This window comes from Sminthopsis crassicaudata, chromosome 2 (assembly GCF_048593235.1).
Source record: "Sminthopsis crassicaudata isolate SCR6 chromosome 2, ASM4859323v1, whole genome shotgun sequence".
In the NCBI taxonomy this organism is placed as follows: domain Eukaryota; kingdom Metazoa; phylum Chordata; class Mammalia; order Dasyuromorphia; family Dasyuridae; genus Sminthopsis; species Sminthopsis crassicaudata.
Genome location: NC_133618.1, coordinates 501,236,309 through 501,263,253, shown reverse-complemented (window position 1 = coordinate 501,263,253; position 26,945 = coordinate 501,236,309). Strand labels below are relative to the sequence as shown.

Here is a 26,945-nt window from a genome sequence, read left to right as displayed (position 1 = left end):
AAGGTGAATGGTGAAAACTATCTTTGCATGTATTTGGAAAAATAAAATACTATTTTAAAAAAAGAGACAAGTCACATTTCTGCTATTTCACAGAGTTCCTGTAATGATCTAATAAGATAATACCTGTCTAGTGTTCTGTGAACCTTAGAGTCCTATGTAAATGTTACTTATCTTATATCTGAAGAGGACAGCTATATGTCTGCTAAGAAAAACTAAAATTTTTGCTTCTCATGTCCAGTAGAACCGCCCTATCTATTTGCCTAGAGAGCTAGTTCTTCAAAGCCTCACTTGGCAGCAGGACCCTGGGCAGGACTAAGGTCCCAGGTCAAAGTTGGAGAAGCCAAGCCTGTATTGTCTGTCAGTCCCTAGAAAGAGTCCATGTGAAATTTTGAACGCTTTCTCTCCCATAGATAGAAGGTGCATTCATTGGCAAAAGGATGGCCTTCAGAAGTAAGAAAAGCTTGATTGGCTAATTACAAATATATACACAAACACTATTTCCAGGAAATAAAGAAACTCTGTTGATGGTAGCCTTTTATTATTATTATGGTTATTATTATTATTATTAGGTTGTATTTTCTACTTCATCCTCCCCCACCCCCCTTGCAGACCACTTCTGTTTGCTACAGGAATATGAAACAAAGCATGGCTGAGCTGCAGCCCAGGAGAATAAGCAACAATCACAAAATGCCAGGACATTCAGTGCCATTACATGGGGAAATCAGCAGCGACACTGAGTACTGCTCCACATTATTGACGGCTGCTTAGTCTATTTGGCGGTGACCTTGCTCTGCAGACGATGATATTCCTTTAGCCTGTAAACCAGATTAAAAACAAAAAAGAGGTAAATTGACAGTAATAACACATATTCAGTTCAATTAATTCAGGTGGAGCTGGGGGCAGCTGTTTGTTAAGATGTAGGTGAAGTTCTTTTTTTTCCCCCCTCCGTCTGTGCCCGCCCTCCTCCCTCCTCCCTCCCCCTAGATAATGTAATTAATTTATCTTTGGGAGAAAACAGTTCATGTTATTGTTCAGTACAAAGCAGTTAACTGGCAATGGAAAATGAAGAGGCCATTATGAAAATATGTCTTGCTTGATGCAATTTAAAAGGGCTTATCAGGCCCTTATAAAAACACACAATTAAGGGGGCAGTAAGGGGGAGGTTGCCAGGATCCATATGGCAATTCTAGTTTCAATATAGCTTCTGGTTCAAAAAGGCTCAGAGAACCCTAACTGTGGTCAGTTCTGGAAAAGATGAGCAAAAGAAGGCAGAGAGATGTGCAGAAAAAAAAAAAACATAATGATATATTGTTTAAGGGCACAGATTGGGCGAGAGGACATTATGGTTATTCTTTTCCACCTTAGAGTTTGTAAGAAGACACATATTCATCTTTTTCTATCTTAAAAACATCCCTGACCCAACTGTCCCTTTTGCTTTAATTTTTTTTTTCATATTATGAAAGGGGAATAGGTGGGAGCTTCAGGGAATGGTATGGTGAAAAGGGTTCTGGGTTGGGAGTCAGGAGACTCAAGCCCATTGTTAGAGGACTAGTTCTGGAGCCTGAAGGTCTGTTTTCAAATCCCACCTCTGATAACCTACTAGCCGTGTGACCTCGATCAAATTATTAGTCCTTCTTAGATACCTTGTTTCTCCATCTGCAAAATCAAGATGACTGCTGGGGTTCTAATTCAGAAATGGAGAATGCTAGGATTTTATGGTGGTTTGGAGATTCTCCTCATGGTGGGCCATGAGATGATGAATTTTGGAGTCACAAAGTCAGAGAGAGGTTGTGATGGGTATCAGTGGAGGGAGTCACCACTTAGAAAAAAAAATCATAGTTCCGCAACATATGGAAGTCTTCTAAATTTGACTGTAAAAGTGGGACCAAACCCTATGATTGCATTGATCTAGGGCAGAAGTGTTGAAACTCGAGGCCCAGTGGAGTCCTGAATCTGATTAAAATGTAACTGGGAAATGTTTAACAAGATAAACAAAAGTGCAATGCAACGTAGATAATGTTTGCTTCTGGTTTTCTAAGTTAATATGTGGCCAGCATGGATCTGCTTCTATTTAGCCATCACTGGTTTAGGATTGAGGAAACTCCCTCTCCCACTGCAGACTGACACAGGCTATGTCATACTTAGTTGCCTGGAGCATTGAGAAATGATAGGCTCAGTCACACGTGCAGTCATTAAGTACCAGAAGGTGGTTCCTGAATCCAGGACTTCCTGATTCTAGAGCCAGATCTCACTGGGCTGTCCTACAGCATGACAATTTTTCTGTAGATTTGTCTCCTTTCCTCTAGGATTGGAAACAGTCTTTTTTTCCTGTCTAGCTGCCATGATCAATGCTCACTAACAGATCACTTTAAGATGCTTTTCCAGGAAGGAGCTCCTCCCAGCTATTGAGAGCAGGGAAAAAGTGGTTTAAAATGAACACATTCCAAAAGTTCTCCTCTCTCCTGCCCACATTGGGGAAAAGTGTTCATAGACCCCAAGGAGCTGGGTCATGTTAAACCCAAAAGCCCATCTTTTCGTTTAGTGGGTTTCAGTTATATGTGACTTTTTGTGACCCTACTGAGGGGTTTTCTTGGCAAAGATGCTGTCATGGTTTGCTCCAGCTCATTTTACAGATAGGGAAACTGAGGCAAACAAAGTTATGTGACTTGCCCAGGTCACACAGCTAGTAAGGGCCTGGGACCAGTTTGAACTCAGGTCTTCCTCACTGAACCTGGTGCTCCTCCACCTAGCTGCTCCTTATCTCTACCACCTTCTAATTTCTCCTACCCCCAACTGCTGAAGTCACTGATGAATAATGCAAAGGATGTGCACTGAATCTGGGCTGTTGAGAGATGGATGGAAAGGATTCTTCTAAGGAGTGATACTGCTTATCCAAGCTGCGGAGAGACATGGATGGCTAACTAGAAGTCCCACGTCCCACTTCCCTTCTGGGCTAGGGCCAGCCAAAACCAACTCACCTGAGGGAGTTGATGTTGATGAAGCCAGTGGCATCCAAGGGCTCATAGTCACCCTGCACATTCATGCTACAGGAGAAAAGAAGAGAGGAGTTTTATAGATCACTTCATTTGACCCCCACAATGCTGAGAGGTGGGTATTCTTATTATACGCATTTTACAGATGAGGAAACTGAGTCTAGGAACTGGAGGCTGGATTTTGAACTCAGATTCAATTACTGATTCCAGATCCAATGTTCTCTCCACTGTGCCACCTAGCTGCCCACAAAGTTCCTACAGGATAAACAGAAAGTACAATTTCCCCTCATGACCCACTCTAGAGGTAGCTGTTATCCAGGAATGTAGTTAAGTTTTCTTGAAACTATTTCCATTAACATTGTTCAGATTCTCCATCTCTGGAGGTAATCGTTTTCATAAAGAACTCCCAATTATATAAAGGGAACGATGTGGTACAATTAGAAGAAGCCCTAGAAATCAGGATTCCTAGGTTTCAACTCTGTCACTAATTTGCCATATGACCTTGGGGAATTAAGATAATACATACACAAGCATTCTGAAAACTATAAAGTGCTCTACAAATGTAAGGATTAATGATTGAATACGATGGCCTTGGCCCTTTGTCCTAAAACTCTTTTTGAATTTCAAGAGTGTGTGTGTGTGTGTGTTTGTTGGGTATTGAGGAAAAAAGCAAATATTTCTCCTTTCTGGGATTAGGAGAACAACCGTGCCCTCACCTACTCCATTTTTCATGATTTTGTTATTTCTATCTTTCCAGAAAGAAAGCATACTAAAGTTCTTTATACAATCATCCCTCACTTTTATCTCTTTGATCCATACACATCCTTTGGAAGAAAGGAAACAAGCATTTATTAAGTACCTACTATGGGTTAGGCACTAGGCTAAGAACTTTATAATATCTCATTTGATCCTCACAACAAATCTGGGAGGTAGGTGTTATTACAGCTGAGGAAACTGAGGCAAAAGAGTGGAAGTGATTTGTCCAGCATCCTATAGCTATCAGTGTCCGAGGACACATTTGAACTCAGTTCTTGCTGACTCCAGGCCCAGTGCTCTATCTCCTGTGCCACCAGCTGCCTCCTGGGTGCTTTGTTGGCCTTGCCCCCTGTCTGAGGCATTCCAGAAGTGTAAGAAGCCTGTGTGAGTGCCTGTAGGCTAGAGGGCCCTTTATAGTACCTGGCATATAGTAAGTACTTAATAAATGCTATATTCTTTATCTAGGAAGAAGTAGTAGTAGAAGGCACCTAACTTCTTTTCTTCTCTTGCATTTACTTGCATATGTCTATCCTTTACCCCATTTAGATGGTAAGTTTCTCGAAGGCAAGGGGACTATGTTGTCATGTGAATCCATGTCTTGCATATTCTTTTTTAGAATAAATATCATTCCCGCAGGGAGTTCCCTTCCTCTCTCAATGCACAGGAATACTTTCTCTTGCAACTTAGTCTTAAAAGGGGCAGTTAGGTAGAGTTAGAGCAAGTCATTTAACCTCAATTGCCTCCACAAACAAAATAAAACAAAAGAAAGAAGTGACAGTCTTAAAAGAGTTACCAATTCTTTCTTTGGAAAAATAGAGTCAAAGACAGAAAGGGAAAATGAGCATTCCTCACACTCACCAATTATTTTCCTTCCTTTTTGGCCTGTCCTTCCTCCCTCCCGTCTAGCACATAGTTACTGTCTCTAGAAATCTCTTTCCCAGGCTCTCAGGCTATAGTGTTTACTTGGCTTATGGTGATATAATTACAGAGGACATTTTTTGTTTATTTGATCTCTGAATCAATCTGCACCTCTCTTCTTCCCCTCAACTTTTATCCTGTTTCCTGGGCCTTTCCAAACCCCAACCACATAGCTCTTGCTTGCCTTGCCCTTTGGCTTCACTTCAATATGGCTAGGGGACCCAGCATCCCCTCCATTCTCTATAACATTTTTTGGGGGAAGGCAATCAGGGTTAAGTGACTTGTCCAGGATCACACAGTTAGAAAGTGGTTTTTTTTTTGTTTTTTTTTGTTCACTTGCACTTTGCTTTCTTACTCATTTACTTTCCTTTTTTGATCTGATTTTTCTTATGCAGCAAAAGAATTGTAAAATATGTTTACATATTGGATTTAACATATATTTTAACATGTTCAACATATATTGGATTGCTTTCTTCGGAGGAGAAAATCTGAAACACAAAGCTGTGCAAAGATCTATGTTGTCAAATTATCCATGCATATGTTTTGAAAATAAAAAGCTTTATTAAAAAATGTGTTGTGTTTTAAGGCTGGATTTGAATTCAGGTCCTCCTGAATTCAGGGCCAGTGTTCTACCCACTGCCTCTCCCTCCATTCTCTATAAAACTATTTTGGAGATTCTTTGCCTCAATTGATAGCTAGCCTCAGTCACCGAATGGGAGCGACCTCATTCAAACTGAGACCTGTTGAAGACCTTAGCTTAAAAGGGCCAGTTGCCTCCAGAGCCATCTCCAGTCGCCCCGACCTATGTCTGGCCACAGGACCCAAATGGTTCTGGAGGGGAAAGTGAGGCAGGTGACCTTGCACAGCCCTCCCTCACTTAAATCCAATTCACTTGAATATCATGGCATTACCTCCCTGATGTCATGGTGCTCTTGGGGAATGAAGGCCAAACGACAACAAAACAATAAAGTTAATAAGAGGCTTTGCTTATGTATTGAAAAAAAGAAGAAGCATATGGCCCATATTCTTTTGCATCCCAGCAGAAGAGGCACTCAACACACAGGATTCAGAATTGCAAAATCCCTGGAGATCAAACCCCTCATGTTAAAGATGAGGAAACTGAGGACTAAAGCAATTAAGTGACTAAGAAGCAAAGCTAGGATCTGAAAGCCTGGCCACCTGACTCCAAATGCAGTGTACCCATCCAACCAGTGCCAAATCTTGCCCTTTCTCCTTTTACGACATCTCTCCCTTCTCTGTAATCAGAGGGACACCACATTAGAGAGACTGGATTTCTGTGACTGCTTCCTCCTGCCTCTAGGCTCTCCACACTTCGGTCCATTCACTATGCTGCAGCCACGCTTAGATCTTACATGTGGCTCCCCCTCTCAGCTTCCTAGTGCCTCCAGAATAAAAATAGAAACGTCTCCACTTATCTTTTAAGTCTCCACAACCCGAGTCCAACCTGCTAGTAAACCCTACCTGGACATCACAGCTGATTAGTATGAATAATGAATTCCCCTGAAGTCATCACAGGTATATGAATTTCACTAATAGAAGTTATAATTATGTAAAATATAGTCATTGGTTCCAGTCCAGTGGAAATTTGCAGTATGAATTTGAATAATGAGACCACTTTGGGGAATTTGCTATTTCTACTAATTGGGACTTAGCTGTACTTCCCCATCCTGTACCCTGGGACCCAAACTCAGTTCCTTTCTCTACATATCAGATGTACTAAACCTACACACTAACCTACATATAAATATACATACATGTTGTCACTCTCATTAGAATATAAGCTTTTTGCAAGCAGAAATTATTTTATTCTTTATACTTTTATCTATAGCACTTAATACAGTATCTGCAAGTAGGAAATGCTTAATAAATATTTACTGTTTGACTAATTGACTCTCTACTACTTACAGTTTCTGTCTGTTGGGAGAATGAATGAATGGCCTTTCTTGAGCCACTTTCTCAGACTTGTTATTTGGAATAGGGAACACTTGATATTCCCATCATGCCTGAGCATGGCGACTTTTAACCTGCTCTTCAGCCCCAAACCCTGACTCCCCAGCACTGCATACCTTATTTCAGAGAATACCACAGATTGGAACACACAGAGGCAGGCATTCAGTTCCCCTCCTTCTCTTCCCACAATTCCTCATTTATAAATCCTCAGAACACTTTTTGCCTCTGAGCATTCTCCTTCTTTCTCTTTCTTATAAGTTAATACCAAACAATTTAATAAAACTAGACTCCAAACACGCCCCTCCCTGATCACCATTGCCAGGCCCTCCCTCCCAAAGATTGGCTAAATCTGGGTAAATGAGTCTCCTAACATGGCCAAAGAGTTCTAATAGCTCATTTCTCAGGAACTGAAAAACCTCTTTTAAAAATTGGGGCGGAGGAGGGGGAGAGTGAGGGAGAGAAAGAGTTTACAATGATTTTTTTTTACCTCCCCTGACGGTCTACAGAAAACCTCTGTGCTTTTATTTTTGCTCACTCGAGTGGTTCTGACCTGCTCTATAATTACGTTACTTTCTACCCACTGTGCTGCGGCATTTCGAGCCTCCACTACCTCTTGCGGCTTCCTCGCTGGTCCCTGTGACGCTGTCACTCAACGGCTTTCAAATCAGCGATGTAGAAATCAGAAAGAAAAGGAAAATGGTCGGAGACACAGTGAGAATAAATGCTCCTGCTTTTCTCTCTTTTTTTTTTTCCTCCCTTCCCTTTTTACCTTATTCATTTAATCTCCCTGAGTGAGAATGCGAGGCATAATGAAGGGTTGGACAGATTATTAGAAGCTGTTGATTTAGAGGGGGAGGGAAGAAAAAGCCAGAAAGAGAAAGAGAGAAGATAATTTGACATTTACCCTGACTGATCTAAACTGATTCAGTTATATTTATGGCTTATAAAGTGTTTAGAAAGATTGAAGGGAGGGGGGGAACCCAACACGGTGAAGAAAAGGGAAAGAAAAAAAATATTGACTGCAAAACAAAACTCGTGCTATAATTCTCAACTTGCCTTCGTGGAGGCAATAGCTCTGAGTTAAACCAGGGCTCGAGCTGTAGCCCAAACCTGCCTTTGCCAGAAATGGGCTGTATATGAGTCCTTAGTGAAGCCTGGAGGGGGGACCTTGGAGCTTCAAAAGGCAGAGAAGAGACCAGTGTGGGGTTAAATTTTTCTTCCATATTCATGTGTTTGCATATGCACAGCATAAAAGGTTCAACATAGGATGGCTTCTTTTGCCTCTTGTCAATTCCGTGCAAAGAAGCTTGAAGATTATTATTTAACAGGTGGGGAGGTCTAATATATCTGGGGGTTCCATTCTTAGCGCTCTTCTCCAAGGTCAGACCTCTGGGTCAGTCCCAGGGAATGGGTGAGACTGGGAGAAGCAATCTCCTGCAGGGCAGAGTTTGGTTTCTCTGTGTCAGGACCCCAAAACTTTCCTAACAATGTTCAAAGATATTATTGGGTTCTGCCTCTACTACCTAGTCCTTTGTGGGTTTTCAGAAGGTAAAGGGCTTCAGAAAATTAAGTAAATATTCCTACTCCAAGATGAAAAAAAAATGATTTCAATATGAAGAGGTACAAAGGAGTAAGGGAAAATGCGAGCCCAGAGGAAGATGGACCCCAATAGAGAAATCAAGGTAGAAACCTCCAGTGAAAGGAACAAAGACTTCAATGGAGTTCACAGTCAAGGACAGTCAATCAGGAGAGGAAAAGGAGCCGGGACTCCTGGTGACTGACTGGAGGTTACCTTGAACTTGAATCCTGATTGCCTGAGGATTGGAGGTGAGTATATCCTGAGGGAGTGAGCTTCTTTTGTTCGGAAAGCTGAGGTCGGGTAGAGGGAGGGGTGAGACAGAGAGTAGAAAAGAGGTCACCTCTCTGTACACTACTTACCTCACCAGCTCTTCATTGTACAGTGACAGGGGAGACTCTCGGCCGAGGATGTAGACCTGGCCCTTGAAGACAGACACTTGGACTTTTCCCTCAACTGCTTCCTGGGACTTGGCAATGCAGTGGCGGATAAATTCACACTCTGGACTGTGCCAGAAACCTAGAGGGGAAGAGATGAAGGGGTGCAGCGTTCAGCTTTTGTCAGCATCCGACCCCCCAGCTACAGCCTCCTGAGTCTATTCAAGGGAAGGCCTACATGGTGCCTCAGTTCAAGGGACTGAACCCGCCAGGATTTCCTGTAAGGAATTATCACTTGAATGAATTTCATTCCCTCTCTAAAAGGGAGAGACTAGAAGCTGGCCTTAAGGTCCCTTTTTACTCTCTCCTTTCCACTCACAAACATCTAAAGGAGATTGGGGGAGAGGAAAAAGTACTAAAGGATAAAAACTGCAAAACATTATAACGTAATAGATTGCCTTTCATCTCCATAATTAGTGCTGGTTTGTGGCAATATCTGTTTACATTGATTATCGAATATCTTTTTGTCAAACATCCATGGTGGGTTCAACTCTGTGCTGGGTGCTGTGGAAGAGACTGAAAATGTGGTCTCCTATTGCTATGTTAAGGACCTTCTTGTCTGAATGGGGAAAGTCCATTCATGTGCAGCCAAAGGGAAAGGACAGTTCAGTGGTAGGCTGAAAGCCTTGGAGTCAGGGAGGAAGCAGGAGAAATCAAAAAGGACCAAGCTAGTTTGGGAAGGTTTGTGGGAAAAGGTGGGCCTTAAAAGTAGGGTAGGAATTAGAGAAAAAAGGGATTGGAGAGGAACAATAGTACAAGGAAATACTCTGAAACTAGAACAAGCACATATATAGGGGACGGTGAGAAATCACAGAATCATGATTCTGAAAAGGATATCAGAGGTCGGTTGGCTAAAACTCTAATTGGAGAAGGAACTCCCACAACATCCCTGGAAGTCTCTGCTTTAAAGATCTCTACAGATAGAGAACCTAATGATAATAATAATTATAACTTCTATATAGCACTTACCAGATACCACACAGTGTGCTAAGTGCTTTACAATCATCTCATTTGAGCCTCAGAACAATCCTGGAAGGTAGGTGCTTTTATTATCCCCATTTTACAGATGAGGAAACTAAAGTTAAGTGCCTTGCCCAGTGTCACACAGCCAGTTAAGTGTCTGAGGCTGTATTTGTACTCAGGGCTTCTTAACTATCCATTGAGCTACCTTTCTGCCCCCTAGCTATTAAGTCAGCCCATATTTCATAGTTGTACAACTCGAATTAAATTCTTTTTCTGTTGAAATGAAATGGACTTTTCTGGGAATTTATCTCATTGGTTCTGGTTCGGTCTTTTGAGGACAAGGAAAACACAACTACCAGAAGACCAGAGCAGCCTGCAAAAGGTTTGAGAGGTCAATAATGAGAAATAACAGGAAACAGCATGTGGGGCTGAGGTTCAAGGAGGAGGACAAAGTCAGGGGGACAGTCAGGGACTTAAATGTCAGGAGTCTGGATTTATGCAGCAGGCTGGAGTGCAGAGATCTTGACAGCCTCACTGAATTTACTTGCATAAGGAAATCCTGGTTCAAATCCCAGATTCTGTCATTAACTATGTGATCTTGGACCCATTGCTTCATTTCTTGGTCTCAATTTCCTCATCTGTCAAATGGGAGAAGTTCTCAATCTGTCATCCAATTAACCTTGCCTTCTTCAGAGGCTTCTCTTTGACTTTTTCCTGTTAGTGGGAAGAGTAGAGAAGAGAAGAAAGAAGGAGAAAGAAGCAAGTAAAAGAGAGGGAAAAAGGTAAAAAGGAAAGGAGACAAGAAGAAAAATGAAAAGGATGCAGGACAGGAAAAGAAGAAATTACAGATTGGGCGAAGAACCAGTTTTGGTTCTTTTCTCAGAGAACCATTCATTTCAAGAGAAAGCCCCTGGCTCTCATCCCAGGCCCCAGGAGTCCCAGTGCTGAACAAGAGCTCAGAGGCCAAGGAGCTGACCTGGGACCTTTATCAGAGCAGGAGATCAGGCTCCATATGGCCCAGCAGTCTCTCAGGTGGGCTCACCTTCCTCACTCCTTTATAAAGTAACCTTATTCTGGCAAGGTCATCTCCACTTTCTTCCTGCCTCCCTCAGCAGGTTTCATGGAGAGGTGTGACAGGCACATCTGTCTGTCTGAGCTCCCATTGTCATCAGGGCCTCCGTCTGTTAAACCTGCTCCTAGTGCTCTGGGGTTCCCCTCTATGATCCCCTAGACAGTCCTCCTCCCTTGAACAGAATTTTCCCAGAGTGATGATTCAGCTTAGTTTTATAGTCATACAAGGGACTTGAGAAGGACTTCAGGGGAAGCAGGGGTGGGGTAGGGAGTACCTGATCAGCAAAATCAGGGGACACAGAAGTCCTATTCCAGTGGCTTTTCTCTACTGACCCTGATGGGTTTGTTTTGTGATTTTAAATCACAAGAATTACACTTTCCTTACAACAATAATAAGATTTATACTTCTTTAAAATATCCCTTCATGTAAGGTAGGAAGGGTAGATTGGGTGGGAGACCATGCTCAAGTCAGCATCCTGACTTCCATTGGATGTTGTGGGCAGGTGCCTAAAATTAGAGGCTGAGAAGCTCCTAGAACCATAGAATGATAGGACACAGAATTCTGGGCATTAGAAATCATCTAGTCCTATGATCCCCAGGACAAATCTGGCCTACTGACTGTTTTTGAACTGCCCATGAGCTAACAATTATTTTTTATATTTTAAACTATAACTTTATCATATAAGTTAAATGCAACTCAGTTTTAAAGTGTAACTAACAACCATTTCTTGCTTGTGGGCCATACAAAAATAAGCAGCAGGCAGGATTTGGCTTGGGAGCCATAACTTGCCAGCCCTTGATCTAGCTTATTTTACAGATAATTTCCATTCAAATTCTCTTCCCATCACTCCACACTTGCTCTCAGGAGTAGACAAATAAGTCCTTAGATCCCATTGCTCCTCCCTCCCTAAAGCATCCAAAACAGAGAGCCAGGGCTACACTGGAGGTGACTCCTGGCCTTCCTGGGAGCAGGTCTTTAACTAACTAAAGATAATTAGCCCATTAAGTTCCCAGACCTGGAAGAAAGGCAGAGAGATGAACACAGGAGATAGGGAGGTAAGGAGAAAGAGCCTGTCTTTAAGTGTCTGCAAAGGCCACCGGCCTCAATGTTTATCTCTCCAATCTCTCCCAAGCAGGTGTCATCCTAAAGCCCAGCTGGGAAGAAAGAAGCTGAGAAGGGTTGCTAGGGTAGAGAGAAGATTGGGGATGGGTGGGAGGGGATTGGGCCTTGTCTAACTTAGAGAAGGCAAGAGAATCTAGAAGGATGTGACCTAATACTCATGCTACCACAATTGACATTATTTGCACTGTTTTCCATCTTAAAGCTTGGTTAGATTGTCAAAGCTACAGAGGTACCCCAGCATTGATGCACACAAACAATTCTCCTCTCCCAAGTAAATAACAGAAACAGTTTGTCACTAGCTGAATTTCAGCTTTTTGAAGGGAATTGACTCCCCATTCTTTTATAACTTCTTATCAAAATCTAGAATCAGTGGAGGTAAGGAGACCACTTCCTTATTTGGAGACCCCATATCATGAGCCCATCAGTGACCCTTTGGGCAGGTAAAAATAGGCAGAGCTAGTGGAACAGTCCTGGAGCCAGGCGTATGGAACTAGGGTGGAACTTTTTTAGCCTCTAACTAAGTAGCACCTCAGTTTCCCCCTCTGTAAAATGCAGGGAGGGGATCCTATGATGAATGCCACGAATGGCAGGATGAGATGTTAGAACTCATAGAAGTCACAGCAATTCAAAACCCTTTGGGAAGGCCACATGGTATATTAGGAAAATCATTGCATTTGGTTTCAGAACAACTGAGTTTAAATGCGGGTTCCAACACTAACTGTAAGAACTGGGAGAATTCACCTCTCTAGGTTTCTGTTTTCTCATCTGCAAAATAGGAGAGTAAAACTCAATTCATTTTAAGGTTTCTTTTAGTTCTAAAGTTTTATGTATGGAGTCTCAGACACCCTAGTTATTTGTGACTCTAGATTGAGAACTGACAGAACCTTAGAGACTTATTCAGACTCCCCCCCCCCTTATTTTTTAACCAGATGAGTTAAACTGAGGCCTGGAGATAAAATTACTTCCTAAAGGTCAGTGAGTCGGAGTCAGAGGGAGGATTGGATTTCCTGATGCTTCATTCTTTCCACTATTCTCATGAAGCTCTTTCTAATTACCAAGCATGAGTTATTCTATAGGTAAGGACTGTCTGCTTCTCTCTCTCTATCTTCAAGAATAGGGAGAAGACCCCAGATACTGGGGACACTGGGGTCCAGCTGAAGTTGTCACTCAGGCTTAGATGAGCCCTAAGTTCAGTTTCCAAATTAAAAAATTCATCGAATGATTTCTCCTCCTAACTTCTTAGATGAAAGGGTGGCGGATCAGGGAGGGAAGGAAGTCAGGAGGATCCACGCCCACCCCCTTCTAAACTCTTTCAGCAGCTTTTCAAACTCCAGGTGCTCCCGCCTCCAATTCCTGCTCCCTACTCCCCACCAATTGCCTTAATGACGGTCCCACTTTGTAACCAAAATCCAGCTTTCAACATTTAAATCCCATGGAGCAAACGAGGTTGGTGGGAGACAATGGCATTTAAACACCTGGCCCATACCTGGGAGGAGGGGGGGGCCAAGACAGGGGAGTGCTGGGCTTCAAAGCTGCCTCCAAACAATAAGGAGAAAATAAACCCAACTAGCAGTCTCTAATCCCCTTAAACTCTGAGGTGAGTTACAATGATTATGTGGTTTTAAAAGAAAACAAAAACGGGGAGAAAGAAGAGCAGCTAGAAACAAGCTCTCTGTCAGTCATACCTTGGGGTAGGTGGTGACAGGGAAAGGCTTTTGGCAGCCCTAAAAATATCCTGTCACTGACCCTTCTCTCTGATCTAGGAGTCAGTTCCTGACTTCCTGAGATACCAAAGGGTGATTTGGAAAATGTCAGCTTCACAGATTAGGGATGTACCACTCATCCTGCATCACAAGGGCTGGAGAAGACTTTAGTTTTCATTTAATCCAACACCTCCATTTTACAGATGAGGAAACTGAGGTCCACAGAAGGGAAATAAGGTCACGCTAAAATTAATTTGCTTCTCTAATACACTTTGGAACCTTCACCCATGAACTTCTTTAAATCTTTTTGAACCAAGTTTCAATTGAACTCCATTTTATTTCCTTTTGCCCAGAAAGGGCTCAACAGTGTAGGTCAGGAGACCTGTGTGAATATAGGAGGGTTCCCTACTCTCTGCAAGCCCATTTGTCCTCTATAAGATAAGAAGGGAAATATGATCTCTAAAGTCTTTTCCAAACCTAATAGTCTATGATTGATGGCCTACCATTCCATGTTTCAGTCTTTTCCATATTGATTATTCTATGTTTTCAAGGTTCATTTTAGTTATGATAATCATAGTTCTAATGTTTAGTTTCTTTGGTACAAATTCTATAAGTTTATTCCTTAATGGAAGGGAGGGATGCTATTTTGTTCTTTTTTTCATTAGTTTCAAATCCCTTAAATCCCATTCCTCCCACTCAGTTTTAATATTCAAGGCTCTGGGGAAGGGCAGAGACCAAAGCTCCCTTTACCCTGTCTCTCATTCTTTCCAAGATACACTACTCTCTCCCATTTGCCATATACCCAATCTTTTTGATTCCAATTTGACAAGGACGAGGGTTCTGGAAACTACTTGGAGGCTCGAGAGGCATGAGCGGCCCCAACTTTGAGCAGAGACACAAATTCCAAGTAGGAAAAACCTTATTCCAATTTCATATCTAAGGCAATCAGTGGTGTTGTTCTCCTTTCCTTTTCCTGAAACCTAATCACATCTTTTTTTTTTAAATTAAAGTTTTTTATTTTTAAAACATATACATGGATAATTTTCATCCTTACAAAATCTTGTCTTCTGAATTTTTCCCTCCTTTCTCTCCACCCTTTCCCCTAAATGGCAAGTAACCCAATATATGTTAAACATGCTAATCACAACATCTTGAACATCACAGCATACTAGATCTGGCAGGGGGACCTCAGGTATCATTCAGTCTTACCTACTGATTTTAAAGATAGGAAACTGAGGCTTAAAGAAGAAACATGGCTTACCCAAAATGACTCAGCAAATTAATGGTAAACCTGAGGGTTTCCACTGAACTAAACTGCCACCTTTATCTCTAAACCTCCCCAAATACCCACAGCTCTCAACCAAGATTCCTCATCTTTCCCCCACCCACCTAATGAACCTTGCAAAGTCGATCTGAGTGTGAGGGGGCTGGGAAGAGGGAGGAGGGCAGGCCCCTGTAGGAAAGGTAGCCATTTTGTCTGAATGAAGTCAAAAGCGGGGGAGAATGGAGGAGGAAGGCATACGCACCATTGTACACCAATTCGGAGAATTTCAAGCCTAGGCCCTGTTTGATTTTACGCACTTCTCGATCCATGGTGAAAGCCTCAATGTCTAAATGAGCATGGTAGAGGATCGTTCCCGCTGGGGTCTCGTAGATACCTAGCCATTTTTCCAGGCAGGGGGAAAAAGAGAAAAAAGACACAAACGCATGAAACCCAAACTGTCAGCAAATGACAAAAAAAATAATGACTTCTCTGACAAGAGAAACGCCAGTCGGACCCATTCACTCCCAGCTTGCTGCAAAATGCATCTGTCATTATACTCATGCTGGGGCCAAGACAGTCCACTCCGCACCTTGTGGAGAAAATGTCTAGATTTTCCTCTTTGAAGGGGCTCTCTGACGATGCTAAATGACAGGGTTTTGGAGCAGCCCCCTTTTACTCCCCCCAAAGCATGCCCACTGGTCTATAGCTGAAAACCTGTAATTAAATGAGTGATGGTAGAGCATGGGCCCATGGATACAGGGCCCCAAATATCCCTTCCTCCCGTCTGCTAGTGAAAAGGAGAAGGGGATAGGCAGGAGAAAATACATAGATATAAACGCATATAATGTGCATGTTGCTGTTCAGTCATGTTCGACTCTCGGTGACCTTATTCAGAGTTTTCTTGGCAAAGATACTGAGTGATTTGCCATTTCCTTCTTTAGCTCATTTATAGGCAAGCAGGGTTATGTGACTTGCCCAGGGTCACACAGCCAGTAAGTGGCTGAGGCTAGATGAGTCTTCTTCCTTCCAAGACCACTGTGCCAATGGATCACCTTTCTGCCTTTAGTGCATATATACATACTTACACACACACACACACACGTACATATGCATATATGTGTCTCTCTCTTTCTCTCTGTCTCTTTTTGTGTTTCTCTCTGTCTCTGTCTCTCTCTCTATACATACAACCATAGGTTGATGGGAGGCATAGTGGATGGAATCCTGGATGTGAGTTCAAATCTTGCTCTAAATATTTATATAAATTGTATGATCCTGAGGAAGTTACTTAACTTTTCTCAACCTCAATTTCCATATCTGTAAAATGGGAATAAGAATAGTTTCTTCTTCTACACAGAGTTGTGAATTTTAAATGAAATAGCCCAGAGAAATGGGCTCTGCAGCTCTTCTGAGAATCACAGAATGTAACAACTAGAATGGCCTTTAAAGATCATCAAGCATCAGTCCTGGAGGGCTCAGGAGAACCCAAGTTCAAGTCTAGTCTCAGATACAACTTACCAGCTGTATGATCCTGGGCAAATCACTTAACCCTGATTGCCTCAAAAAATAAATGAAAAATAAATAAATATTTACAGATTCTATTTTACAGATGAGGAAACCGAGACCCAGTGTCACAGAGCTTGGCTATGGTTTCTTTCACTCACAACATTGCCTCTTGTGGCAGTAATAAAATGTGGTAAAATTCTGCTTTAGATCTAGAACAACAATAATAGCATTTACATAGCATTGGACTTAAGGTTCTAAGATTACAATGAAGTCACGGTTCCTCTCAGTGTCTCTGTTTCCCGAACTGTTATAATCCCTATTTTGCCAACCTCAGAATTTCTGTGAGAATCAGGGAAGAGAATGTATTTAAGGGAAACTATGTTCTCCCCCAAAAGTATAAAGAGCAGTAAATGACAAGGCACTGCTATTAATGCATTTTTAAAATCTTGATACATCTGATAGCATTAATTCTAACAGGTTTTGTTGATCAAGGAAGGTACAATCTTTGACTGTTAGGAAGGAAATCTAGTGATAATGATGAATTGTTATTTCTGTGGTTTAAAACTAATAAATTAATTTAAAAACTATGGCTATCACCAGAGAGCTGTATTTGAATCTTATTTCTGCCACTTACTAGCTGTGTGACATGGGCAAGTCATTTAACCGTTCTCTCAGTTACCTAATCTGTAAAATGAGGATGTTAATACCTTTAATAGCTACTACACAGACTTTTTGTGAGAATCAATCAAACTCATTAATGTACATTCAAAGCTTTGTCCAATCCTAAAGTACTACATAAATACCAGCTATTGTGAATAATAGCAACATAGTATATTATTACTACTACTATGTAGCAAGCAAATATATGATAGTATATTTTAGTATATAATAAATACACAAGACTCAGGCTTTTCCAATTCTTCAGGGAAAATGAAGATCCCCAAGGGGGATCTGGGCCCAGTTTCTGGCCTCTGTTAACCTGTACTAGCCATACGAATCACAGCATCGCAGAGCTGGAAGAGAGCTTAAAGATCAACACTTCAACCTCACACTTTATAGATGAAAAAACTGAGGCCCACAAAGAGAAAAAAATTCAAGGTGATCAAGCTAGAACCAAAAACTGCGACTAAAGTCCAGAGCCTTTTATACTATAATTATGATCTTTCTTCTCCTTGTTGTTGGAACTACTGACCAAACTCCAATTTGAGCTGTTCCAATATCAGGAAGCTGAGTTCTTAGGTCTAAGCTCGGAGCTCAGAAGCAAAGAGAGAAAGCCCAAATTTCCATCTGAATCTTCAGATTTTCATTTTTTTCCTTTGAGTAAGAATTCTCAAGTCATGTCCATGTGCTCTTCCAATAGGCAGGAAGGTCAGGGTAGAGGAAGGATCAATCCTGACACCGAAGTGAGGAAAAGGGAGGCAAGAGAAAGGGAATTTCTTGCTCACAATTGTTAATGGCTGGAGGTAGGAGACTGGAAGAGGCCTCCAGGCCTGCCCCCATAGGAGGAACCCTTCTCTTCTGACCAGTGGGCAGTGTTGGGGGTTCCAAGAGCCTGCAGACAGTGTCCCCAGAGGTGGATGGGTATTGTACCCTTTCCTAATAGCAGGGCATTTGAGGGAAGATTCAAAGGGGAGAACAGTCAGGTACAAAACATATCCGCACAATTAATATTCCTACTCCTTTCCTTAGAAGGTGTTAAAGTTAATTGTGACTGATCAAAAAGCTTGTTTTTGGAGCTGCTGCCTTCTGTGTGGGGGTGTGTGTGTGTGTGTGTGTGTGTGTGTGTGTGTGTGTGTGTGCATGCGTGCACACATTAAAAAAAAAAAAAGATCTCCCCCTCTGTTTCTCCACAGGGAGGGTGGGGTTGCAGATGATTTTCTCTGTGGTTTTCTTCTAGGAAAAAAAAATAAATTTAAAAAAAAAATCCATGACAGAAAACCTGATGCTAAGAGGGACTATAGATTTGGGGGCTTTTTGGACAGTCCAGCGTATGAAAACCACTGCGCAAAAGGAAGAAGGGAGATGACAGCTGAAACCTCTGGTGTCGCCCGTGGGAGGAGGGACAAACAGGACATCTTCAAAGTGGGACACTCGAAGCGTCCTCCCAAGTGGTCCCTATTTTTCATCTCTCCGTGTTTTACAGGAAAAAAGGACAGGGGTGTCCAGGCATTTGTGGACTAGAGGGGCCTTCAATCACACCATAATTTACTGTGGGAGGAGGGGATTTGGGGGGGAGGGGAGGAGGAAGGAGAGTGGGACTGGGAAAGAGTGGGGGATACAGACAGCTGTTTCTGCTTAAAATGTCCTCATTTGTAACTGCTACTGCCAGTTTAGCGCCAATTGAGCAATTTCCTTGTATTGACTAGGATCTGTCCATTCAATTGGGGGTTGGTAGTTTGGGCCTCCATGCCAGCACCAGGAACTCCCACCTCCACCCTGCCATCCTGTGGTGGTCTGGAGCTACGGTAAAACAAAATCCAAAACAAAATCTAGGTGGGGAACCTGAGTTTTCTGGAGGAGAAATGTAGCCCCTTTGTATCTCCCTTATCCCGCCCTGAGTAGCTAGGCAGAGCATGGAAGCCATGGAGGGATAAGGAAGACAGGTGGGGGAGAGGAGGTGGCTCTATGGGGAGGACAGAGTGAGATGGGTGCCTTCTCTCTGCGTGTCTGGAGCAGCAAGGCAGATGGGTCCTGGTGGCAGGTGGGGAGTCCTAACCTGGGCACTAAGTCCTTACCAGGATCCTATTCAGGGGGCTTTCTCTGCTGACCAAAGGCCAAGCCTAGGCCCCTAATACACATTCCTTGCTTTATAGTCTTCCTTACTTTGATTCAAGTAAGCTCAGTCATAAAAGCCATGAAAGAATCCAATTCTCAAGGGTTAAGAACAGGTAACTCTCTCTCTCTCTCTGTCTCTCTCTCTGTCTCTCTCTCTGTCTCTGTCTCTCTCTCTCTCTGTCTCTGTCTCTCTCTCTCTCTCTCTCTCTCTCTGTCTCTCTCTCTCTGTCTCTCTCTCTGTCTCTGTCTCTCTCTGTCTCTCTGTGTGTGTGTGTGTGTGTGTGTGTGTGTGTGTGTGTGGACTGCTCTGGGGAGAGATTAGCACTGCCCTTAAGGTAAAGGAAGAGAGAGTAAGTGATAGGGAAGGGAGGCCTCTGAGGTCCAGAGGAATGAAGGGATCCAAAGAAGAAAGATGGAAAATCTCAGAGCAGAGAGTGTAAAAAGAGAGCAAGAGAGAAGAGGGGGCAGAAACAGAGGAAGGGGCAGGGGAAGGTGGAAACTGGAGAATTTAAAAGAGAAAGAGAGGAAGGTGGGAGGAAGGAAAGACAAAGTAAAGCAAGCAGCAGCAGAAGAGAACACAAACCCTTCTCCCCCCCCTGTCTCTTCTTTTCCCCCCACTGATTTCATTTACTCCACTTAATTAGCCCCCCTCCGGAGTTAAAAAGATAATTTGATAATGAGGATGTGAAAAGACACAATATTCAGGAAAGCAACTCCATTTGCAACCTTCTGCGCCCCTGCTGGCCCAGCCTAGTGAGCCCTGAGCTCACTGTCACCAGCAGCCCCATGGTCAGGGGCCCCCCCAGCAACTCACTGACCTCATTCTGAACCTTCAGACAAGGAAGAGTCCAGCCCCTGAGACCATCAGCTCCCCAAGCAAAGCCAGCAACAAGCCCACTGTCCAGCCCCTCTCTCTTCCCTCCCTGACATCAGTCTTTAATGAATTTTCAATTACAAGCCTTGTAAAATCAATACAAATGAATTTTTTTCCCATGTTAGGTTCTGGACAATAGCTTTATCTAGACGCTGCCCTCAGTGTAAGTGATGATTAACCAGTTTCTCTCATTACCTTACACTTAATAAAAACCTCTTCACGGCTGGAATCAAGCACAGTCACATTAATTTATGGTCTTTCTAGTTTATCTGCTAATTAGCTAGCTACCTTGGAAGGAACTAGGCTGGCACAGACAGGCTTGGGGATTGTTATTTTTTTTTAAGGTGAAAATAGCTTCAAACTAGTTCCTGTCTTCCCAATCTTTCTACTTCTCAGGCCAGAAAGTGATAGGGCCAATATACAATCTGCTCCACAGTGTGTTAAGACTGTCAAACAAACCTCAGAGACCATTCACCTAGTTTAATTACAAAGAAGGAAACTGAAACCCACAGGCAGGAAGGAGCTTGGCTAAAGCCATACAAATCAATTGATAGTAGCTAGTCATCTTGATTCCCACTTTCAAAATGCTGGTCCAAATTCCATGCTTGCAGAGCAACCTTCCCTTCAAAGGAATGGGAAGTAGCTGGTCCTTGTTTGGGAAACATGTCCTCTTGGCCCTGGACACTCAGTCCAGTAACCTGATCTAGAAGGGAAGGGTGGTCCCTGCCGCTATGGGAATGGGGTGGGTGGGTAACCCAACCTGCCTATTTCTTCTCTGCTATTGCGGATAACTTTCAAGCTATCCATTTCAGAAAATACAGAGAAACCACAGCTGCCCCCCACACTGTCCTGTACTTAGACCTCTTCTTTTACTGACACGTTTACAAATTGATCATCCTGTTTCTTCTTAGGAGTGTTCTTGGGAGTGGGAGACAGTACACACTTGGGAATGGGTGATTATTGGTCATAAGCAACCCATGGCAATAAAAGGCAAGTCTACACAAAGGGACATTTAATCAAATGTTAATGTGGCTAAAACAAAGGGAGAAGAGGAGAAAAAGGGAACAGCTAATCAGTCACATTGTTAGCCAGGTACAAATTAGACAGGAACTTCCTCAGAGATTTTAAATTAGGTTGTTTCCCATGAATGCAGTAGAGTATGAGAAAAAAAGAAAGCTAAAGAGCCAAAAAAGAAATGCTATCTCCTCAGTTTCTCCCCTCTTTTCCTCTCTGCATCCCTTCTCATATGCACAGAAGTACTATCCTTTAGGTCTTCCAATTACTTTCACAGAAGATAAAATTGAAAGGACTATAGACATAATGCAGACCAGTGATTCTTTTTTTGTTTGTTTGTTTGTTTGTCCAGGGTCACACAGCTAGGAAGAGTTAAGTGTCTGAGATCAGATTTGAACTCGGGTCCTCCTGAATTCAAGGCTGGTGCTCTATCCACTGCCCCACCTAGTTGCCTCCAGACCAGTGATTTTTAATCTAGGATCCACGAACTTTAAAAAAAAATCATTTGATAATTGTATTTCAAAGTAATTGGTTTCAATTGCTCAGTCATTTCAACACTTGGAAATGTCACCATTTGGAGTTTTCTTGGCAAAGATACTGGAGTAGTTTGTCACTTTCTCCTCCAACTCATCTCATAGATAAAAAAGCTGAAGCAAAGGTGGGGTAAGTGACTTGCTCACAGTCACACAGCTAGTAAGTACCTGAGGCCCTCCTGGTCCTCCTGACTCCAGGGCTGGCGCAATATATCTGCCACACTACCCAGCTGCCCCACTGGTTTAAATAACATTATTCCAGGAACAGCTCCATAGGCTTCACAAGATTGCTAAAAGATTCCATCATGCAAAAAAGGTGAAGGGTTTAATCCCTGGTTTAAACCTGCTCATTTTAAAGATAGGAAGCCTAGGCCCTCATCATGAGGAGGGAGAAGAGGAAGTGATTTCCTGCCCAAAGTCCCATGGGGAGTTAGGGCAGAGCCAGAACCAGGGCCTAGGCCTTCCAGCTTCCAATCTTGAGTTCTTTTCTTTCAGGATCAGTTACAAGTTGGGTAGCCATGCTCTTTATGAATCTTCTTTATGAAGCCTCCTTTTTCTTCTCTTTCTAAGCTAACGCTAGTGAAAGTTGGGTAAGACTTTCATTGCCTGATGCCAAACTGCAGCTGTTTCCTGGGTGATACACAGTAATTGTTTCACAAAACGTATGGTTCTTTGTATACCAGGACATGTATGTGGCATTAGTCTGGGTATAAACAGGGATGATAGAATTTAATTCATCCTCAGACCCCCGATCCTTCCAGTCATACTCATGAATATAGCAAAGTCATCAGAATCTTTTCCCAGGCTACCACATTTAGTGGGAACTGATGAAAATTTAAAAAGCCTTTAGTAGTGTAGAAACAACAGGGCAAAATAAATAGGAAGCTACTGGATGATGGGCTGGACTGAGCTGATGTCCCCTATTAACAGTGACCTCTCTGTCATCAGTCTTATGCTGGCATTCCAGGGTCTCTGTCTCTCTCCACTGTGAGGCAATGCCCTACTCTTTCTCCTCTATCCCCAGTCAAATGAGGGGCTGCTTCATGTCACTTGTATGGGGGCAAAAATCCTAGTTAAAGTCTGAGTACATGCATTTTCAAGCTGTCTGATGAGATTACTGAGCCTTCCACACTCTTGTCTTGTGAAGTCTACGAGACCTTCTCAAGCACATACTACCTTTATGACTTGGACAAGTTATTTAATTTTCTTCTGTCTCAGTTTCTTCATCTGTAAAATGGGGATAATAATAGCACCTAACTTTACAGGGCTGATATGAAGAGCAAAAGAGATGATACATTATATAATGCATTTTGCAAAGTACTGTACAACTCTTAGCTATTTCTCCCATGAGCAATAGCACATATTCTGGGGAGGGTTAAGTCTGTGATTGGGATTGAAGGCTCAGAATGTAAGAGGTCATCTGGGACCAAGGTTAGTAGCTCAGGCTGTGGCCTGGGTCCAATATTTGATTCAAAGCAATTCAACAATTAACTTATTAAGTATATACTGGGTACAAGACTATCAGCCACAGATAGAAATAGATATAATTGATTTGAACTAAGCTGGGCAGCTCTTGTTGGCCTTGCTACAACACTAGCCTTCATGGCTGGCTGAGTAGCAGCTGTCTCAGGATGATAAACTAAATGGCTGGAGGTGAGTACTCGTGAGAGCAAGGCTGTGAGTTCCTAAGGAGCAGACAAAGTATACACTGAGCAGAGAGCCTCAAATGTTTTGGTCTCAGAACCCATAAAAGTATAAAAGGAGTATAAAAACTCCTAAAAATTATTGAGGATCCCCTTCCAAAGAGCTTTTGTTTTTGTATTATATTTATTATCATTTTCTTTTATTAGAAATTAAAACATTTCAGGATTATTATGAAAATAGTTTTGACCTTGAAGACCTCTGAAAGGGTCTTTGACCTCAGGACAGTTAGGTGGCACAATGGCTAGAGCACCTGGCTCAGAGTCAGGAAGTCAGGAAGACTTGAATTCAAATGGGACCTTAGACACTTATTGGCTATGTGACTCCAGGTAAACCTTTTAATCCCATTTGTCTCAGTTTTCTCATCTGTAAAATGAGCTGGAGAAAGAAATGGCAAACCACTCCAAGTATCTCTGTCAATAAAGCCCCAAGGGGTCATGAAGAGTTGGACATGACTGAAACACACCTGAATTACAAGAGGGTCACGAGATCATATTTTGAGATCTACTGCTTAGGGAAAATTTAGGGGGGGGGAGAAGTATTTGCTGAAACTGCATGAGGAGGCAGAGAAGAGCTGATACAGGAGTCAGGATGGTCTGCTTAGGGCACTTCATCCTGATGAGACCTCTTAGAAGGAACCTAACGCCCTTGGTAATGCTACTTGTCTCTTCATTAGGTGCAATATGATAGTAGGTGGCAACAATCAAAGAAATCATATTGCTAATGATGTACAGGGTTTAAAAATGTTTATTTTTCACCCCAATCGTGCCCAGGTCCTCATAAAAAAAACTATTGAATTAATAAAACTAAGAGTTGGTTCTATGAAAAAAACCAACAAAATAGACAAACCCTTAGTAAACCTGATTAAAAAGAGGAAAAGCAAATTGTTAGTCTTGAAAACGAAAAGGGAGAACTCACCACTAATGAAGAGGAAATTAGAACAATAGTTAGGAGCTACTTTGCTCAACTTTATGCCAATAAATTTGATAACTTAAATGAAATAGAAGAATACCTTCAAAAATATAGCTTGCCCAGATTAACAGAGGAAGAAGTAAGTAGTCTAAATAGTCCCATCTCAGAAAAAGAAATAGACCAAGCTATTAACCAACTTCCTAAGAAAAAATCCCCAGGACCAGATGGATTTACATGTGAATTCTACCAAATATTTAAAGAACAACTAACTCCAATGCTATGTAAACTATTTGAAAAAATAGTTTTAATTTCATCATCTGACAATTGTCTGTTCATATCCTTTGACCATTTATCAGTTGGAGAATGGTTTAATTTCTCTGCATTTAGGCTGTGAACTTCCTGAGAGTAGGATTGTCTTTTGTACTTATATACCCCAGTGCTAAACCCAATGCCTCGCATACAGTAGGAGCTTAGTAAGTATTTACTGACTAACTAAAAGTGATTTTTTCATTTGGAACCACCCACGGCAGTGTTATAACAACCAAATGTCAGATATCAGAACTCCAGAGTGGAGGGAGGTGGCGGTGGATCAAATCACAACATACTTCAAGTGTTGGATAAACCTGGAGGTATTTATATATATCAGGCTAGCTATTACTGGGTGCTGTCAGAAAGAAGCAGCCCCTTCAGGCCCAACAAAGGGACAAGAAGGCCCAGAGACACTGGGAGCAGCTTCTATCAGTTCTCCGTGGGATGACTGAGACACTAGGTCTAGTAGCATTCTAAGCCATTCCCAAACAATTCCACTTTTAGCTGAATTTTCCATATTCCCATATTATATTGATAGAAACAATATCTTTAACTCAGACAACTGACACCTGAGATTTTCAGAATCCCCAATATTGCCAACATCTCTTCTCTGGAGCCCAATGAGAATAGAGAACATCCATCTGAAGATAAACTCCCTGAGGGCAGGGATTGCTTCATTTTTGTATCCTTAGTAATCTGCACAGAGCTTAGCACATAATAGATATTTAATAAGCACTTGTTGAATAAATAAATGATGAAAGGACTGGAGATATGACATATGAAATATGCTTGAAGGGCTGAAAAGAGATTGGGCTTATTCTACTTGGCTCTTAAGAGAATTAGGAACAGTGGGAAGAAGTTCAGAAAGGTACATTTAGGCTTGCTGTAAGAAAAAGGATACCCCCAGGAGTCAGAGACTGCCTTACAAAGCAGTTCATTCTCTTTTCCTGCGGGTCTTCAAGCAAAGGTTGGACTATTATAGGAATGTTCCTATTTAGATCTAGTTGGACTAAGAAGCCACTGAATTCATTTTCAACTTTGAGATTTTATGATTCTGTGATTCCCCTTCCTCTTACATATCTTTGGAGCTTAGGGAAAACAGCCACAATCTCTGCATAGAGCAGGTCGGTGGTGGGTGTTATCAGCTCCCTAAGCTGATCAGAGGGAGTCAGAAATACAATTACCCCAAAACTTTTAACGTTGTCTCTAATTTTAACTCTGTATAGTTTGCTATTCTCACCCCCAGAAATGGGGACTTCTAGGAATGCAGAGAACTGCCAGTGAAAGAGTATACGGATGGGCTGGAGTTTCTGCTAGGAACCTGTTCCTTTTCAGGCAGATTCAAAGATGACGCAGAATCTCAGCATCCTAGAATATTAGAAAGGGAACTCAATGATGCTTTTACAAATGGGGAAACTAGACCCAGAAAAGCTAAGTTATTTGCTTGAGACTAGACAATGAATGACTGCAGGGTAAAAATACAGGAGGTTTAGGAAGAGTTTAGCTAAATACACAGATGGCAGAATCATAAGGAAATTCACTAAGGGGTATTAAGAGCGGTATCATGACCCATTGCTCCCTACATATCCTTCCATGACTTCATCAGAAACGGGGCTGGCCCAACTATGAGAAGGCAAGATGTGGAGATAAGTTTCCTCTATCCCTGGGAAACTCTGTTTCCCATAGTCCTGTGTTTCTCTAGGAGTAACCCCTAGTCCGTCTTTGCCCTCCTCACAAGGCAGCTCCATACAAACTGACAGCGCCAACCCCTGGTCCGATTAGTATTCCAGACTCTCAAAAGAGGCTGTGAATTAGCCATTTGAATGAAACCTTTAATGACCAAGAAATCACCCCTTTCTGCCTTTTCATGGAGACATGAAAGGGGCCTGCTCGCTCCCGCCCCCAAATGGGAGTTGGGCCCCTGAGAGGATAGTGGAGAGGCTGACCACACAAGCTCTGATCCTCCAGCCTAGAACACCTGGCTCCACCCTGTCATCTCTCTGGGGCTCTGGGAGAACACGATCTAAGTAACATTTTGGCTTTGGCCAAAGGGAGTGACTCGGTTTACTAGCTGACCTAGTGAGAAGAGCCCTGTTCCAAAGCTCTATTACCTTAGGCCTGGATCAACACCACACTAATTATATGAACAAAAGCCAGTCTAGTACCCTAGCTCTAAACTCTGGCTAGTAGTTCTGAATCCCTAAATTGCTGCTACAATAAACATGCTTCCCTATTGCCTCTAGGATAAAATCTAAATTCTTTTGTTTACTATTTAAAACTTTTCACAATCTTGTTCTAATATATCTTCCCATATTTATTGTACGGGACTCCCTATCATTTGCTCTATATTCTAGCAAAGTCCCTGAATGTGTCATGACATCTCTTCTTCTCTTTGCAAAATTACTTTGTGTATTTATTTATGTATTCATTCATTCATTTATTTATGTGCAAGTTGTTTCCCTCCAATAGAGGAGAAACTCTTTGAGTTCAGAGACTAATTTTTTCTCAGGTTCTGCCCAACTGCTGACCCTCTAAATTTCTCCCATTAG

At 42.2% G+C, this 26,945-nt stretch overlaps 1 protein-coding gene across 2 annotated transcripts in view; it reads right to left on the bottom strand.

The window, feature by feature from the left end:
• Window positions 1-521: 521 nt before the first annotated feature.
• ASS1 (argininosuccinate synthase 1) overlaps window positions 522-26,945 on the bottom strand; it is a 77,623-nt gene continuing 51,199 nt past the window's right edge. Inside the window, exons 12-15 of one of the 2 annotated variants that reach the window (XR_012486888.1) lie at window positions 14,910-15,169; window positions 8,577-8,768; window positions 2,979-3,044; window positions 522-815 (exon numbers count right to left, since the gene is read on the bottom strand). Coding sequence is in view for 1 of the 2 variants with exons in the window: in XM_074293876.1 (XP_074149977.1) it covers window positions 770-815; window positions 2,979-3,044; window positions 8,577-8,733; window positions 15,038-15,169 (401 nt within the window). In the remaining variant the exon portion in view is untranslated. The remainder of the gene's footprint in view (window positions 816-2,978; window positions 3,045-8,576; window positions 8,769-14,909; window positions 15,170-26,945) is intronic. The other variant, XM_074293876.1, reaches the window with a different exon arrangement.